General features: G+C 35.9%; 2 protein-coding genes across 3 annotated transcripts; one reads left to right on the forward strand and one right to left on the reverse strand.

The window, feature by feature from the left end:
* Positions 1–803: 803 nt before the first annotated feature.
* Positions 804–9,693, reverse strand: LOC132284125 (uncharacterized). Of its 2 annotated transcripts, XM_059786196.1 has the most exons (6): positions 9,255–9,693; positions 9,095–9,172; positions 5,137–5,218; positions 3,291–3,433; positions 1,987–2,216; positions 804–1,136 (listed from the first exon to the last, which is right to left on the reverse strand). In XM_059786196.1, exons 1-5 carry the CDS (start codon positions 9,510–9,512, stop codon positions 2,007–2,009), a joined length of 771 nt encoding a protein of 256 aa, XP_059642179.1. In that variant the 5' UTR covers positions 9,513–9,693; the 3' UTR covers positions 804–1,136; positions 1,987–2,006. The 2 variants fall into 2 exon arrangements, with proteins under 2 accessions (XP_059642179.1, XP_059642178.1); XM_059786195.1 differs by lacking the exon at positions 804–1,136 and having other exon boundaries at positions 1,823–2,216; positions 9,255–9,692.
* A 1,037-nt stretch (positions 9,694–10,730) lies between these two features.
* On the forward strand, positions 10,731–12,759 carry LOC132282762 (pentatricopeptide repeat-containing protein At1g77360, mitochondrial-like). Its single transcript, XM_059784545.1, has 2 exons — positions 10,731–10,863; positions 11,058–12,759. Exon 2 carries the CDS (start codon positions 11,084–11,086, stop codon positions 12,575–12,577), a length of 1,494 nt encoding a protein of 497 aa, XP_059640528.1. The 5' UTR covers positions 10,731–10,863; positions 11,058–11,083; the 3' UTR covers positions 12,578–12,759.
* Positions 12,760–14,561: the final 1,802 nt, after the last annotated feature.

Here is a 14,561-nt window from a genome sequence, read left to right on the forward strand (position 1 = left end):
TTTCTTTAAAAAACTGTACCAAACACATTATTTCATTTCCCTCCATTAATATCTTTCTTTTCTTTTCCTTTCCTTCATTTACCTTCCAACCTCCAACCAAACTAAACCTTAATGAATTGTTTTTTATAGGATGTTAGAAAGAGCATACCTCAATGAATTTTTTTTTTTAGGATGTTAGAAAGAGCATGGGTTGATTAGACATCGCAATGAAAAAAAAAAAGAAAAAAGGAAAATGCTTCTTCCACTAAGCTTATAATGCCAACTTAATTCGATCTTTTGTAAAATTTTCAATCCTACCATCATTTTGTCACAAACGTACACATGATCTTGTAAATAAAGAAGTGGGTTCCACCCATGCGATCGATCATGATGAGCCCTCAATCCGCTGCCGGCCTCCAATTCGGCGGTCTCATAGGTTGTTCCTCCACTCACACAGAGAAAGTGAGAGGGAGAGTCCACAGAGGGCAAAATGCCAAAAACCAATAATTGTACCATCTAGAAAGATTGATGTAGTATGAGGGAAAAACAAGAGTGGTGTGGTCCACATTGACTTGTGCGAAGGAAGGATAAGATCAAGACTCACGGTCGGACAGAGATAGTAAAAGAATACTGATGTCATGTAATTTTATTAAACAAACACATTTTAGTTTTAGAATTGTAAAAAAAAAAAAATTAGTTTAAAGCTTTTATAATTTTGAATTTTTATGCTCCAGTTTTATGCAGCTAAATAAAAAATGTACATGTTCAAATCTCTAGAGGATTGCAAAAAGAATAAAATCATATTTCTTTATTAGTGATGAAACATACGCTCACATTTAGCTACACCACCGGAACTAGTGAAGGCACAAATAATAAAAGTTCATGTTTACAGACATTATGCATAACCATACTAATGAAGAGGCCAATATTAACCCTAGTCAGCTAATATGCGGGTGGAGGAATATTTGTAGAGGTAGAGGCAATGCGACGTAAGAGCTCATCCAATGTAGAACAGACGTTGAATGGTCTCCATGCCTCAATAGGAAATGAATCTAAAGATGAGGTTGGCACAATTGGAAAGCTATCTCAAAATTCTTGAATTTAAACTCAAGAATCACCTAATTTGGACTTGCCGCCATAGTCTCCGTGGTTAGCTCCTGCGGCACATTACGAACTCGGATTCAGAAACTTTCCGACATAAAGAGTTGATCATCAACCGATAAACCATGCATTCCTATTGTATCCACATTTTTCGACTGAAATTCTTAAGTATACTTTTGCCAGTTCTTCTTCGATACCCACCCCTAACTCCCTAATGGACTATGCTGTGAGACTCTGTCTGAGAGTGGATGCCAATGCGCCAACGGGTTTGGTTATAAGATCTCACAAGTTCATAACCAATCATGTCCTTTAATACAAAAAAATTCACTAAAAACAACTATCAACATGAAATATATAACAAACTGGGGGTGTGATATGCAAAATCAGTTAGTTCTTCGAGCATTATTACTAGTAAAAATAACATCTTCACAGTTTTTTATCCGTTTCCATTATGCATTGACCAATACTTTTAATATTGCTACACTGAATATTGTAATACTGTCACTACGACCTCTATCATGATCTAAAACCATAATCTAGATCAAATAACACACAACAACAACAAAAACAACAAGAAGTCTTTTTCAATTATTTGGTGTCGACTACATGACTCGTGTTTTCTTTCTGTTCTATTTAAGGTCGTAGTTTCCATCAATTCACATGCTATAATATGTTTCTTTATCAACTTTACCTAGGTTAACTTTGGTCTTCCTCTTCCACTTCCTCTAGTATTTCCTTCAAATTATATAAGGCAACGAAAGACTCAAATCATATATATATATATATATATATATATTATCACATATATGTGATCCTGTACATCATGCACAAGCGCATTGCCTTTTCATACATACAAATACAAATAGTTTACTCGGATTTCTCCAGCAACAATTCCGAAGGTATTACCTAAACTCCGTGTGGTAAATTTATTTTGAGCCATTGAGCTTCGACAGCAGATACAGAGAACCAGAGGAAAGAAGCACAGAAGCTGAGAAGCAAAGCAAATCCACAGGAGACTGAATAATAGCCTTCTTACTCTTGTCGAATAATCCGATAAGAAGAATCATCACTATTACATGGCCAAGTTTGGTTTTCAACTCATTCACTGATTTTATTTCTAACCATTTCGGCCGTTCCTGAAAATTTAAAACAAAACAAATTAGGAACGAGGTTGCTGCATTTTGTTTGTTGATTTCCTTCTTAATGAGTATTTACATTTTAAAGTTTATGTTAAAAAGCTCAACTAACGCATATTGAGAGAGAGTCAAGAATGAACTTGGAGTCGTCATGGGAGAAAAGCAAGAATATAAGTAGACAAATGTGAATTAGAAAAATGCTCTATTAAAATAATATCAAAAACAAAACAAATTCACTAAAAATTATATGAAAAAAAACAATTGATTCCATTTTCGCAAGGCTTCACAATGATTTTTTAAAGAGTGTAAGCCCAAAACACGCCATGCTCCTATCCGATATGGAACGTCACGTCTCATATTGCTTTGGGGGTGAGATTGTTGTTATTTATATGTGTGGATATCTCCAAACTACGCGTTTTGAAAATCGTGAGTACAGAAAATGTGCAAAGTGGACAATACCTACATTGGGTGGGCGGGTCATGACAGGTGGTATCAGAGTTCATCCCCAGCCGGAAATGGGGAGACCATGCACAAGCCCACGAGGGTGAGGCCACCAAGGACGATGAGTTCCAAGAGGGGGTGACTGTGATGTCTCAAATTGCCTCGGGAGAGATGTTGTTGATACTTATATGCGTTGACATCTTCTAAATGTGCAAACGCATTTTGAAAATTGTGAACACAGAGAATGTGCAAAGTGAACAATATCCATACAAGATGGATGGGTTGAGACAGTGACACTTTTTCCATCCCAACACACAACGTGCTCATCGTGGCTGGCTCCATTCCCTGGAGAGGGTGGGGCCACGGCTCTGGTGCCATTATCATGGGCAAAACATTTGTCATCCAACCCAAAAACTTAAGCTATTAACTACCCCTCCCCCCTCCCCTTCTATCCCCCATAAGCCTAGAACCCATCATGTTCCCGTTTGATGTTGGATGTGACACAATTCTAGGGTCTAAAATAAATTTGGGTTAGAGATACAAAACAAAATAAATAGATTAAAAAAAAGGAGAGAGACATTCTTCCATTGCTTCATTAAAATGATTGCATAAATTTAAATAATTCAGACTGACCTTTAGTGGGAACAAACCAAAGAGATTTGATCTGTATGGAACATTTTCATCTGACAGCGACTTTGCAATGTCAAGATTGCTGATGAATAGCTCATAAAGGCCCATGCCAAAGACCAGCATAACTGTTCCTAAAAGATAAACATCTGGAAGCGAAAATGATAATTAGCAACTTTATAAAAGATTGATAGATAGGTTTAAATCAAAGAACATAGAGTAGATAGTAAGAAGATTTCAGATTTATCAAGATTCAAGTAAAACATGGAATTAGTATTTTAGTTGAATATTAGATAAAATTATTTTACAATAATATCCCTTTGAATAAAGTCATTGGAAAAAAAAGTTATCAACTATCAAGAAGAGTTGACAAAACCAACACATGACCATTAACATATCCTTTTTCTATGTTTTTGATTGGAAGAAACTAGCAAAATATCAAAGCTTCATATCGTTTAAAATGTTAATTTAACTAACGCAAGGAAAAATCACCTTACTTTCAAATCAAAATAGAATATGATGAATAGAGATCTCTATAATGTGACAACATGATTTTATCTAACACTTAAATCCAGGCAGTTTAAAACTGAGGTATGCGCAACACTCACAAACAAAAGATGGAAAAAGGTATGCATGCAAGATAGCTCATGCTTAGCTCTCATAACTCTATCGGAAGTGTCACTAATGTCTCTTTTATTGATGGCTTTAAGAGGCTGCTTTAGAAGCTTTAGCTTCTGAGTAACTTGAAACTATAGGGGCCGAGTCTCGCTGTCTCAACAAACTCAGCCTTGTCTGAGTCTGAGTCCCACCGACATATCAATGGAATCAGAATCACTCGAGACTTGACTGAGTCCCTAGGTAATTGACCGAGTCTCTGATGAGTCCCCATGGAAACAATCGAGTCTCCTCAAAGTCCCTACGGACTTGGTCAAGTTAGTTCCAAGCCCATAATGACTAATCTGAGTCAGCACATCTGGTGTTGTACAAGGTCAATAAAGTTTCACGACGGCAATGACATGTTCAGTCACATACACCCAACAAAACCTCATGTCCGTTACACCGCATCCATGTCCTAGATTAGAGTTAACAAGATTAAAAGGAGTTGGGGAATGGACAAAAAGGCCTTGAGGGAGGAAAAAACATTTTGACATGGGAAAGTAGTGATGTTAATAGGAGTTGATGAGAGCTCAAGCTCTCAGGATATGTTGGCCTCATTCTGACTTTTGTTTGACCAAGTGATAAATATGTCATTATATCTAAGGTCCTCCAAGCCAATTTGCTTGGTTCACTGCCTGAAATCCTCCATAGGGGTGTCCAATTAACTGAACCACCTGATTTTTCATTAATGTGCATGGTAATGTTGAAATCACCAAGCAAAATCCAAGGAGATGAATAGATGGAAGAAGATAGTTGAATAGGGGTCATTCCAAAGCCTTTTTCTCAGTTATTAAGTTGATACCATAAACAAAAGAGGCAAAAAAATAGGCCCAGATATATGTAGTAGATAGGTGGTAGTGTAGAACTTGACAAGATATTCATGCAGTAAAAATCATTTTGGCATAATCAGTATAAAGAAGTTTATCCATTTTTGGCATAATCAGTATAAAGAAGTTTATCCATTTTTGGCATAATCGGTATAAAATGATGTTTCATTTATATTGTGGAGCAATATTATTTGTCTAAACAAAAGCATCAATTGATACAAAAACAATAGTGTGAAAATCATTCCCTACGTATACTTCTCCTCAATAACTGCAACTTCTAAACAATGAGAAAAAGATAAAGAAGAAGAAAACTCATTTGAAAACTCAATGAGAGAAAAAAGAAGCACAAAGATGGTTAACAAACCCACCAATGGATTCAACCAGCAACACGATCACCTTCCCGCCATCCACAAAGTATTGTTGGAAAGATGAGACAACACAGGTGCACCCCTGCATACCAAAGCAAATAGCATAGATCAGTCTCGTCAAAAGCTATTGATGTTTCTAACTCCCAAGAGTACCCATCAATCAATAAAAATACTGTTCCAATGTATGTTTTAGTGATTTATTTGCACAAAATCTTGAAACTTGAGAAGGGCATACCCAACAACTTGCCCCACAAGTCTACAGCCTTTTGGGAAGAGAAAAAACAGATAACAAAACATATCCCGCACATATCGGGCAAGTGTTACCGATCCCCAAAAGTGCGACCTGTCGGACTTCTCAGAACTCCACAGCCTTAACACAATTTGAGACAAATCCTAACATTTTACAGCGAGAGAAGAAGGATGCTGATATTCAAAATATGTTGACGAAAAGGATTGTACAATGACAGTTTCATTATGGTGCTTCAAAGTACAAACAAACACGTGCAATAAGAAAAGTGTTAAAAAGCACAGAAGGAAATGTCTGATACATGACTAGCCAAAAGCAACACCGAATGCCCTCGAAAATAATTAACAAATTGAAATAGAAATTACCAATAATCAAAATGAGCATAAGAGCTACTTAATAAGTAAAACTTAACTCAAAAATCCAATAAATCCACCATATTTTTCTGCATTTTATAGATTTGAAGTTTCACACTTCCTGAATTCAAATACAGCATTAGTATTTTTCAGTAAGTTGGCAGTTAAGAAAAGGATAGAGAAATACTAAGAAGACAAGAGAAGAGAGATTGTCATTCACCGGTCGCTCGTAATTTTATTTCAATCTATGTTACATAGACCCCCCCCTATTTCCCTTTAATAAAAATTAGGCATTTATGGAGGTCCAACACTTGGACACACACACCCGATACACGTATATAATCTAAATTTCAGTGTCTCAACCCCTGAAAATATCAGCAAAGGCCATTAATATATAAAAATTAGACTACTGCCCCTCCACAATAATTTGTCTCGTCAAAGTTACATGTGATGTCTAAGAATTTTCCTTTTTAAGGCCTTCCTATTGTGTTTGCAGAAAGGTACTTGGTCTTGCATGCTATATTCAATGAGAAAATTTGTTTATTTTTTCACATTACCTTCGCATTGTGGATCCTGTCTTATGTTCCCAGCTTTTATGTTTAGATCTTTTCCTCCCCTCATCTAAATAGTATAATGAAAGAGAAGACAGTAGCTCTATTTAAGAATGATATCCTGGCATCTTGCATATTACTTTCATGAAGATTCCTCTTTTGCCTTGTTTTATGCTGGTAAAATAATACTGACCAAACTACTAAGAGTTTAAAAGGTCGGTTGGAACAACCACCAAGGTACTTTTCTTAGGGATTCACAGATGGTAATGTTCAAGTTGGCAAGAGCCATTCATAGGGTCAAACAGCCTTTAAGGACATGGCACCAGTACCACAATCAGTAATTTCAACAGTATTTATTGGAATAGATACAAAGTTAAAGAGATGAAAGAAGACAAAAGACGAACAAGAGAATGAGGGAGCTTTCTCTAATTTGGGCTAAATACTCTATTTAACTCATTTCTGAAATTTATATGATCCCCTTGCCGACTTGTTACTCCTTAAAATTTATACATTCAATAAGTAGCAGATGTATATGATTATGATTTTACCACTGTAATTATAAACAATAAGCCAATCAAGAGTCAGTTCATTCAAATGAATGATCATATTTTAAATCATTAAATGAACACCAATAATTAGTAAGTTTTCAATTTTTCCTTCTAATGGGGAAAGGACCGGAACCCCAAGTTCTGAATTCTCAGAAAGAGTTCGCGCAAGGTCTGTGATTTAGACATAGAGGGGAGTGAATAAGCCTTGATGGTAGATTTAACTAATTTTATATTTTTTGAATTTTTAACTTATCAAAATTTAAATCTAAATTAAAACTAAATAATAAATTCCAATCATCATGCCCAATCATAACAACCACGGGACCAATGGACACCAAGATTTTTACATGGAAACCTAAACCAAGAAAAACTATGAGAACTAGTCCAGTCAAATAAAAAATCCACTATTAAAAAGAGATATTAAAACGGGTTGAATTTCACATACCCCAGAAACCCTATTTGCCTCTGGATACAAACTAATCCACCAAACTCTCCACCCAATTCTCCAGGCACACAATCCATTATGCCAATAGACTTGGCTCCTCATGAATTCACTTCTTCAATAGCAATTCTGATCTCCAGACTAATGCTCCACTCCAAACTTGGTTGATTGATTGTTCGTTGATGTTGAACTCTTCAATACAACTCCGTAACAATTTAGGTGTCAATACTCAAATGTTGCACAATACCAATCTAATGCAATATGATTAATGAATGCTAAAGAAAAATATATACACACTCAATTTTGCATAAAACCTCTCTAACTTGTGTCTCTCTGTATGTCTATGTTATATATATATATATATACACACATCATAGTCTATTCTATAGACAAAACGTATAGAGAATTGAATTTTAGTGTTTCAACATAAAAGGAAACTCTTGTTCTGGACATCTCAATCGATCAAGAATTAATGTCAATTATTTGACATGCAACCCGTAGTAGCCTTTGACAGATCAGTTAATCAAAATTCACTATAATTATTAGGTATTAAAAATTGCTCAGATTTAGCATGTTTCCAAGAACACTTTTATGCAGTTCAATTACATTTTCCAAAATCTGAACATTTTTTTTCTTCATAGTTGGTACTCACACACACATACCTCCACTGAGGCTTGAACCCCTAACTTCCCTTTGGGAAGTAAGGGTCTGATACCGCTAGGCCACTGGCCTGTTGGTCAAAATCTGAACATTTAATCATGCAACCATAATATATGAATGCATGCCCTAACTAGGTGAGTGCATATGGTAGTGTCAATTTACCTTTGTATCCTTGATGTCGAAGATTAAAATTCTGCCTCTAATTGAAGCTTGAATTGCAACCTTGACCATAACAAAGAGGTAACTAACTTGACACTAACTAAGTTCTAAAATTCTAGCCAATCTAAAATAACAAGAAATTACAAACTCTAGTTTTCATTCACGAAATATGCCAGCATAAGTTTTATTGACCTAACACCTTCCTTATGAATCATTAACTTCTCAAACTATTATTTTATACAATTAATTAATTTCAAATTTGTCTTACTAAAATTTTATTCTATTTACTATTCATCCTACAGCCTATGAAATTTAAATAGTGTAATCATGGTTACATGAAGATTTATCCATTGGCCAGCCCATTCTATTACAACCTGCGTTATATGGACTCTCCTATACCCTTAACGTACCCATGTCAACACGACATGACACGGGTGTGAGTATAAGATATATGTTCAATATAGGTACCCAAATTGGATACCATGATCCTATAATTTTGAAGACGGAAGAAGAATAAAAGCCCCAATTTGACAGCAACGAAGACTTTTCTGTTTCTGAGGTGATGAAATCTCTCTTTTTATACCAATATTTCATTTAGTTTCAATTACCACGAGTATGTTTAATGTAGCATATTACGTTTTTAAGTATGCAAGACGTGTCCACGTACCACTTACTCGTATACAAGTTTTAGACACATTTCAAGCCAAGTCGAGGTATCCTAAGATTTGGAATTTAAGGATGTCCAACACTTACGTACTTGAGTCCGGGTAACGTAGATCACAGCCACCTCATTATCAAGTAAAATAAATTACCAGAAATTTGTCAAGGAGCTTAATGCTTAACCGAATTGTAAGCCTAATGTGAATAGATATTGACATGTCTCTCCTATGCTTATTCTTAGACTACAACATCTCCAAACAAACAGGTAAAAAAATAACATGAAATGAAAAAAGTAAAGCAAAAGATATAAGAGAATGATAGGGTGCTGAAAAAAGTACCTTTATGAAACATAGTAAGGATCCGACTAAAGAACCAAAAACTGCGAGAATTGCCAAGAATCGGCACCCATAAATAGCCTACAAGCATAAAATGTCAACATTAAAGAAAGAAAAAAATTATATCGAATATTTTATACAAAAACAAAATTAATCCTTCCACCTTCTCAATGCTCTCCTCCAAGTACTGTGTTTTCCCCTGCGACTCATGAATCACACCAGACCCGATATTCGATGATACCGCCTGCAAAGCGTACCGCGACAAGGGTTTGCCGTGCGTTGAGATGGTTGTCATGGATGCCGGAAAACTAACACCAGACGACTGGCACTGATGGACCCTTTTCACTTGTGGAGCTAATTTAGAAGTTCTGATGAAGACTGTTGCAGTTGGTTTAGTAGTCAACACCCTAAGGCATTTCATGTCGCCGACAAATACGTAATTCCGGCTCGAAAAGGAATATTCCGGTGGTGAGGGTTTGGGGGCAGACAAAGTGATGGAATGCAAAGATTGGAAAGATGGAGGCCCAACTACCCTTCAGCTGATTTTCCCGGGAATGACAACTATATATATATATATGTGTGTTTGTTTAGGGTCTGGGCAGTAGTTGACTGATGAGTGAGTCCTGCTATTCACCCGACTACTAGTAGGATTATATCCGCTTGTCGCAAAGAATTTTTCTTGACTGGCTGTAATTTCTGTAAATCACATCAGAATATATTAAGCAGATCTAAAAATGTTAAATTAGGTTTGGTTAACAATTCTCAATATCTTATAAGTTGGGCTCAAGAAGTGACTTACTGTAACAAGGTAATTTATTCCAAATTAAATTCAGATAGAAAAATTGATTAAATATAACTAAGTGAGCGTGCAGTAATACTTAATATCTAAAGTTTTTTCTAGTAAATAACCAACTGTCTACTCGTTATACTTAAAAATGCCCCTTGAATGATTGTGACTGCATTCAAAAGTGCACTATTAAAATAAGTTTTTTTTTTTTTTTTTAAATGAAAATAATTTCCTAAAGTAGCCACTCACTCAAGTTTTTGTATGCCTTATAGTATAATAATACTTCCCAACTCTCAAAATAGAAAGTCAAGATTTAAATTTTTATATGAGCATGTTAATGTGTGAGTGAATTTTTTATCATGAAAAAAAAAAAAAAAAAAACTCTCAACCAAACTGTTATCAAAATGAATCTTATATATATATTTTTATCTAATTCGATTCAATTCTATATTTTAACTGTATATATAATATATATATATCGTTAAAATATTAAATGGCAAGATAATAAGTTTGATTTTTAATAATCATAAATTTCAGTTTAAGAACAATTTTTAAAAGTCAAATATTGACTAAAAGAATATATATTTAAATTTTGTTTTCAAAATATTAGTTAAACACTATAAAATAATAAAAACAAACATTTTACTCTACTATTACATTAAAAAATGTGAAAAATATGTAAGTGGAAATTATAAGTTGGTATTAGACTTGAGTATCACTATTCAAAAATATTTTTTCTAAAAAGTATATTCGGATCGGTGTTCCTGGGCCCTGGCTGTCCGCTCCACAGCAATGAAAAGGACCAAGCAAACCTTGGGCCGGACTGGGCCGATATATATATTCCCTTTACTTTTGTCCGTCGAGCTATTGGCTATCTATGCTTTCGTCTGCAAATCCCACCTCCTCAAGAAAGAACAGGCAGAGGAAGCTATATATATACTCGTATTCAAGTTGCAAACAACCTTTCCGTCTTCGTCTCTCTAAGGTTCAATATCATCTTTTTCTTGTATTTAAGCGATTCTCTTGGAAATTTCTTACTCTAATCCTCCGATAAAGCTTTTCAATCTTCAATGTTAATTTCTTTGTTAAAAATCAAATCTTTGTATATTATACATTTGAATTCGTATAGATTAAGGTGCATGTAAATGACTATATAAATATAATTACATATTTTTTTAGAGTTTCAATCTGGTCTGCTTTTTCAAATGGAGGCCATGGCCGAAAACCCTAGCAACAGACTCCCAGGTGTTCCGTTCAAGCACACACCCCAGATCATCCCTTCATCATCGCAAATTCCAGGATCACACTCACAATCACAACAACATCTATACCCATCATTTCTTGAAATCCCAGATGTGTCCCCAAGTGCAAGAGTCATCTGTGAAATTCTCGGCAAAGTCTCACCGCATGAATTGGAAACAGTGCTTTCGTCCTCTGGAATCAAACCCCTACCGGAAATTGTTGAAGAGGTTCTCAAGCTCTCGTATGGTTCTCCGGCAGCGGCAGTGAAATTTTTCCGGTGGGCGGGGTTGAACCAGAAGCATTCGGCACACGCTTGGAACCTGATGGTGGATTTGCTCGGCAAGAATGGCATGTTTGAGCCGATGTGGGACGCGATTCGGTCCATGAAACAAGAAGGGCTGCTGTCCATGGCCGCATTCGTGTCTGCTTTCGGAAACTATTGTGTCGCTGGCAGGTTTAATGAAGCTGTAATGACCTTTGATGTGATGGACAGGTACGGATTTCAGCCTGACACCGTGGCTGTGAACTCTTTGTTGAGTGCAATTTGTCGCCAGGAAAATCAAACTTTGAAGGCACTAGAGTTTTTCGATCGGATCAAGGGTAAAATTCCGCCTGACGGAGATTCTTATGCCATTCTGTTGGAAGGGTGGGAGAAGGAAGGGAATGTGGCGAAGGCAAAGACCACGTTCGGGGAGATGGTGATTCGAGTTGGGTGGAGCCCTCAAAACATGTCAGCTTATGATGCATTCTTGACAACTCTTGTTCGTGGGGCGCAGGCAGACGAGGCAATTAAGTTTCTTCAAGTCATGAAGGGGAAGAATTGCTTACCAGGTTTGAAATATTTCTCTAATGCTCTTGACATTCTAATCAAGCAGAATAATTCATCTCAAGCCCTGTCCTTGTGGGATATAATGGTGGGTAGCGGATTGGCACCAAATCTGGTAATGTACAATGCCATGATTGGTCTGCTTTGCAACAACAATGACATTGATAATGCCTTCCATTTCCTTGATGATATGGTATTATATGGTGCTTTCCCTGATTCTTTAACGTATAACATGATTTTCCAATGTTTGATTAAGAACAAGAAAGTTCGTGAAGTGGGCAAGTTCTTCTACGAGATGATCAAGAATGAATGGCCTCCATCACATTCCAATTGTGCTGCAGCGATCACCATGTTGTTCGATGGTGATGACCCAGAGATGGCGCTTGAGATCTGGGACTATATGATTAAGAATCGTGTTCTGCCTCTTGATGAGAGTGCGAATGCGTTGCTTATTGGGCTTTGTAGCATGGGCAGAATGTCAGAGTTGAGGAGGTCTGCACTGAGCATGTTTGATAGAAGGATAAAAATCTTTGAGTCAACAATGGGGAAGTTGAAAAATGCTTTCTGTAAGGAAGGTAGAAGTGGACGTGATACATATGATGATCTTTCAAGGAAGTGGAAGTCTTCCTAGACGCTATGGTTTAAACGTCCCGTTTTTATGAGATTTAGGAGGTTTTAGTTCGTCACAGTAATGCTTGAGACAATATAAGCTGGTTTTTACCACTTTGTGGTTTCCTTGATTGTTTAATTAATCTGTGATGGATAGACTGTTTTTCATTCCCATAATCTGGAATGAGATGTTCTGTCATTTTAGTTGCTGTTTTCCAATCCTCTGATTATTTTATCTTGTTCCATTAACTTGTTTGATTTCTGTTTGCTGAATGAAATGTAATTTTAGCCAATAGTGATCTAGTTACCTGTTTTGTCCATTTCTTTAGAGAAAGTTGCAAGATGCAACTTATTTTCTGGGACTTGGTGGAGCTTTTCTTGCTCACAAATCACCAATATGTCGTGTATTACTTTACTAGCTCTGTTTACATTCTCGTAATGGTGAACTTTGTTACTGAATTAGATCGATATTTTTTTTTCCTATATCTTTATTTCTTCTAGGGATATTCTTCAGGATTTTGCACTTGTGATTTGATCACTTATGTCTAATCAACAACTTGTTTTTTCCTCTTCAATTTTTTGGATATTAAGAGATATGTGCTTCTTTTAAGCTTATTTTTTTCCCTTATTCGTTTCTTTCTAATTCTAGATTTTGATGTTTCATTTGCAAATATCTTCTTTGTTGATTCTAGTCCCTTCTCATTCTCCCCTTTGAAGTTCATTATTGGAATGTTGGATAGCGTGCTTTCTTAGGGACTAAAGGAATAGTATTGGTTCTTTCACTAGGTGTTAACTTATTTTAATTTGTTATGTGTTTTTATTTATATATTTTTGCCTGACAATTTGTTTTCTTTTGTTTATAATATTATATATAAAGTGAACTAATATTTAGTGTCTCTTGTATTCTTCATTTACTACTTGTGCTCCCTTTCCAAAAACTCTTAAATTGTTTCAAAATTTTGACCACCTCCATTGATATCCAAATTCTTTACGAGGGGATCGTTGTACCCTTTCCATGTTAAAGCTTAACCTATTTTGAGGTATTTTGGGTACTATGTAAATGTTCTTTTTATTTTATTTTATTTGATGATAGTGTTTCATCCATGGTTTGAATTTCGAAGATACGGTGTAATGGACAAAGGGTTTTATGAGGCATAACGTAGCATAATTGGTTATTGTGGTCATGAAATTATCAACTTTGCACATCATTAGACATGTTGACTCGAAGACTTCATAAGAGCTTGGACATGACTCGGCGAATTCTCTAGGGACTCGGTCGAGTCTCACATGATTCTTATTCTCACTATTATATTGGTGAGTATTGGACTCAGTCGTGTCCTCTATGGCTTGGCTGAGTCCCTGGGGTGCGTCGTTGCTAGGTTTTTCTTTGGTCCATGTTGAAGGATTTAAATATTTAAGTTACACTTTCTCTATCAGCTTAAGCTTTTAGAACAGATGGTTGTAAACATGGTATCAGAGCTAAAGGTCTCGAGTTTCTCACCGTCACCCTGAAAATTAAAATTGAAAAACACGTGTTGGACCAAAAGAAGGCCACACGTGAGGGGGCATGTTGAATGATTTAAATATTTAAGTTTCATTGTTTTTAATAACTTAAGCTTTTAGAGTAGATGGTTGTTAACAGTCGCTATTATGGTAGTTATGGACAAAGTAATTTGGAAAGCAAGTGTTAGCTCCACTTTTAAATTCTTGTGCAAAAGAAGATGTGGACCAATAAGATTGTCAAGCTTTATTGTTGTTAGTTTTCTGGGGAGAACTTACACCTTATAAGATCAATAGGCAATTGCTTGTTACAACTTACATGGGGTTTTTATATTTGAATGATGGAAATTCTGGCAGTGAAGTGTGGGAATGTGTGGTCCGAGCATGAGGCACTTTTTAAAAATAGGTAATTACTTGGTACAACTTATAAGGGGTTTTTATAATACAATGTGGCGGTGAAGTGCTAGAATGTTGGTTCAAGCATGAGGCACTTTGTACAAATAATG

Source organism: Cornus florida, unplaced genomic scaffold (genome assembly GCF_030987335.1).
Source record: "Cornus florida cultivar Cherokee Brave unplaced genomic scaffold, ASM3098733v1 CherokeeBrave_3.0.0_Hap2_Chr11, whole genome shotgun sequence".
In the NCBI taxonomy this organism is placed as follows: domain Eukaryota; kingdom Viridiplantae; phylum Streptophyta; class Magnoliopsida; order Cornales; family Cornaceae; genus Cornus; species Cornus florida.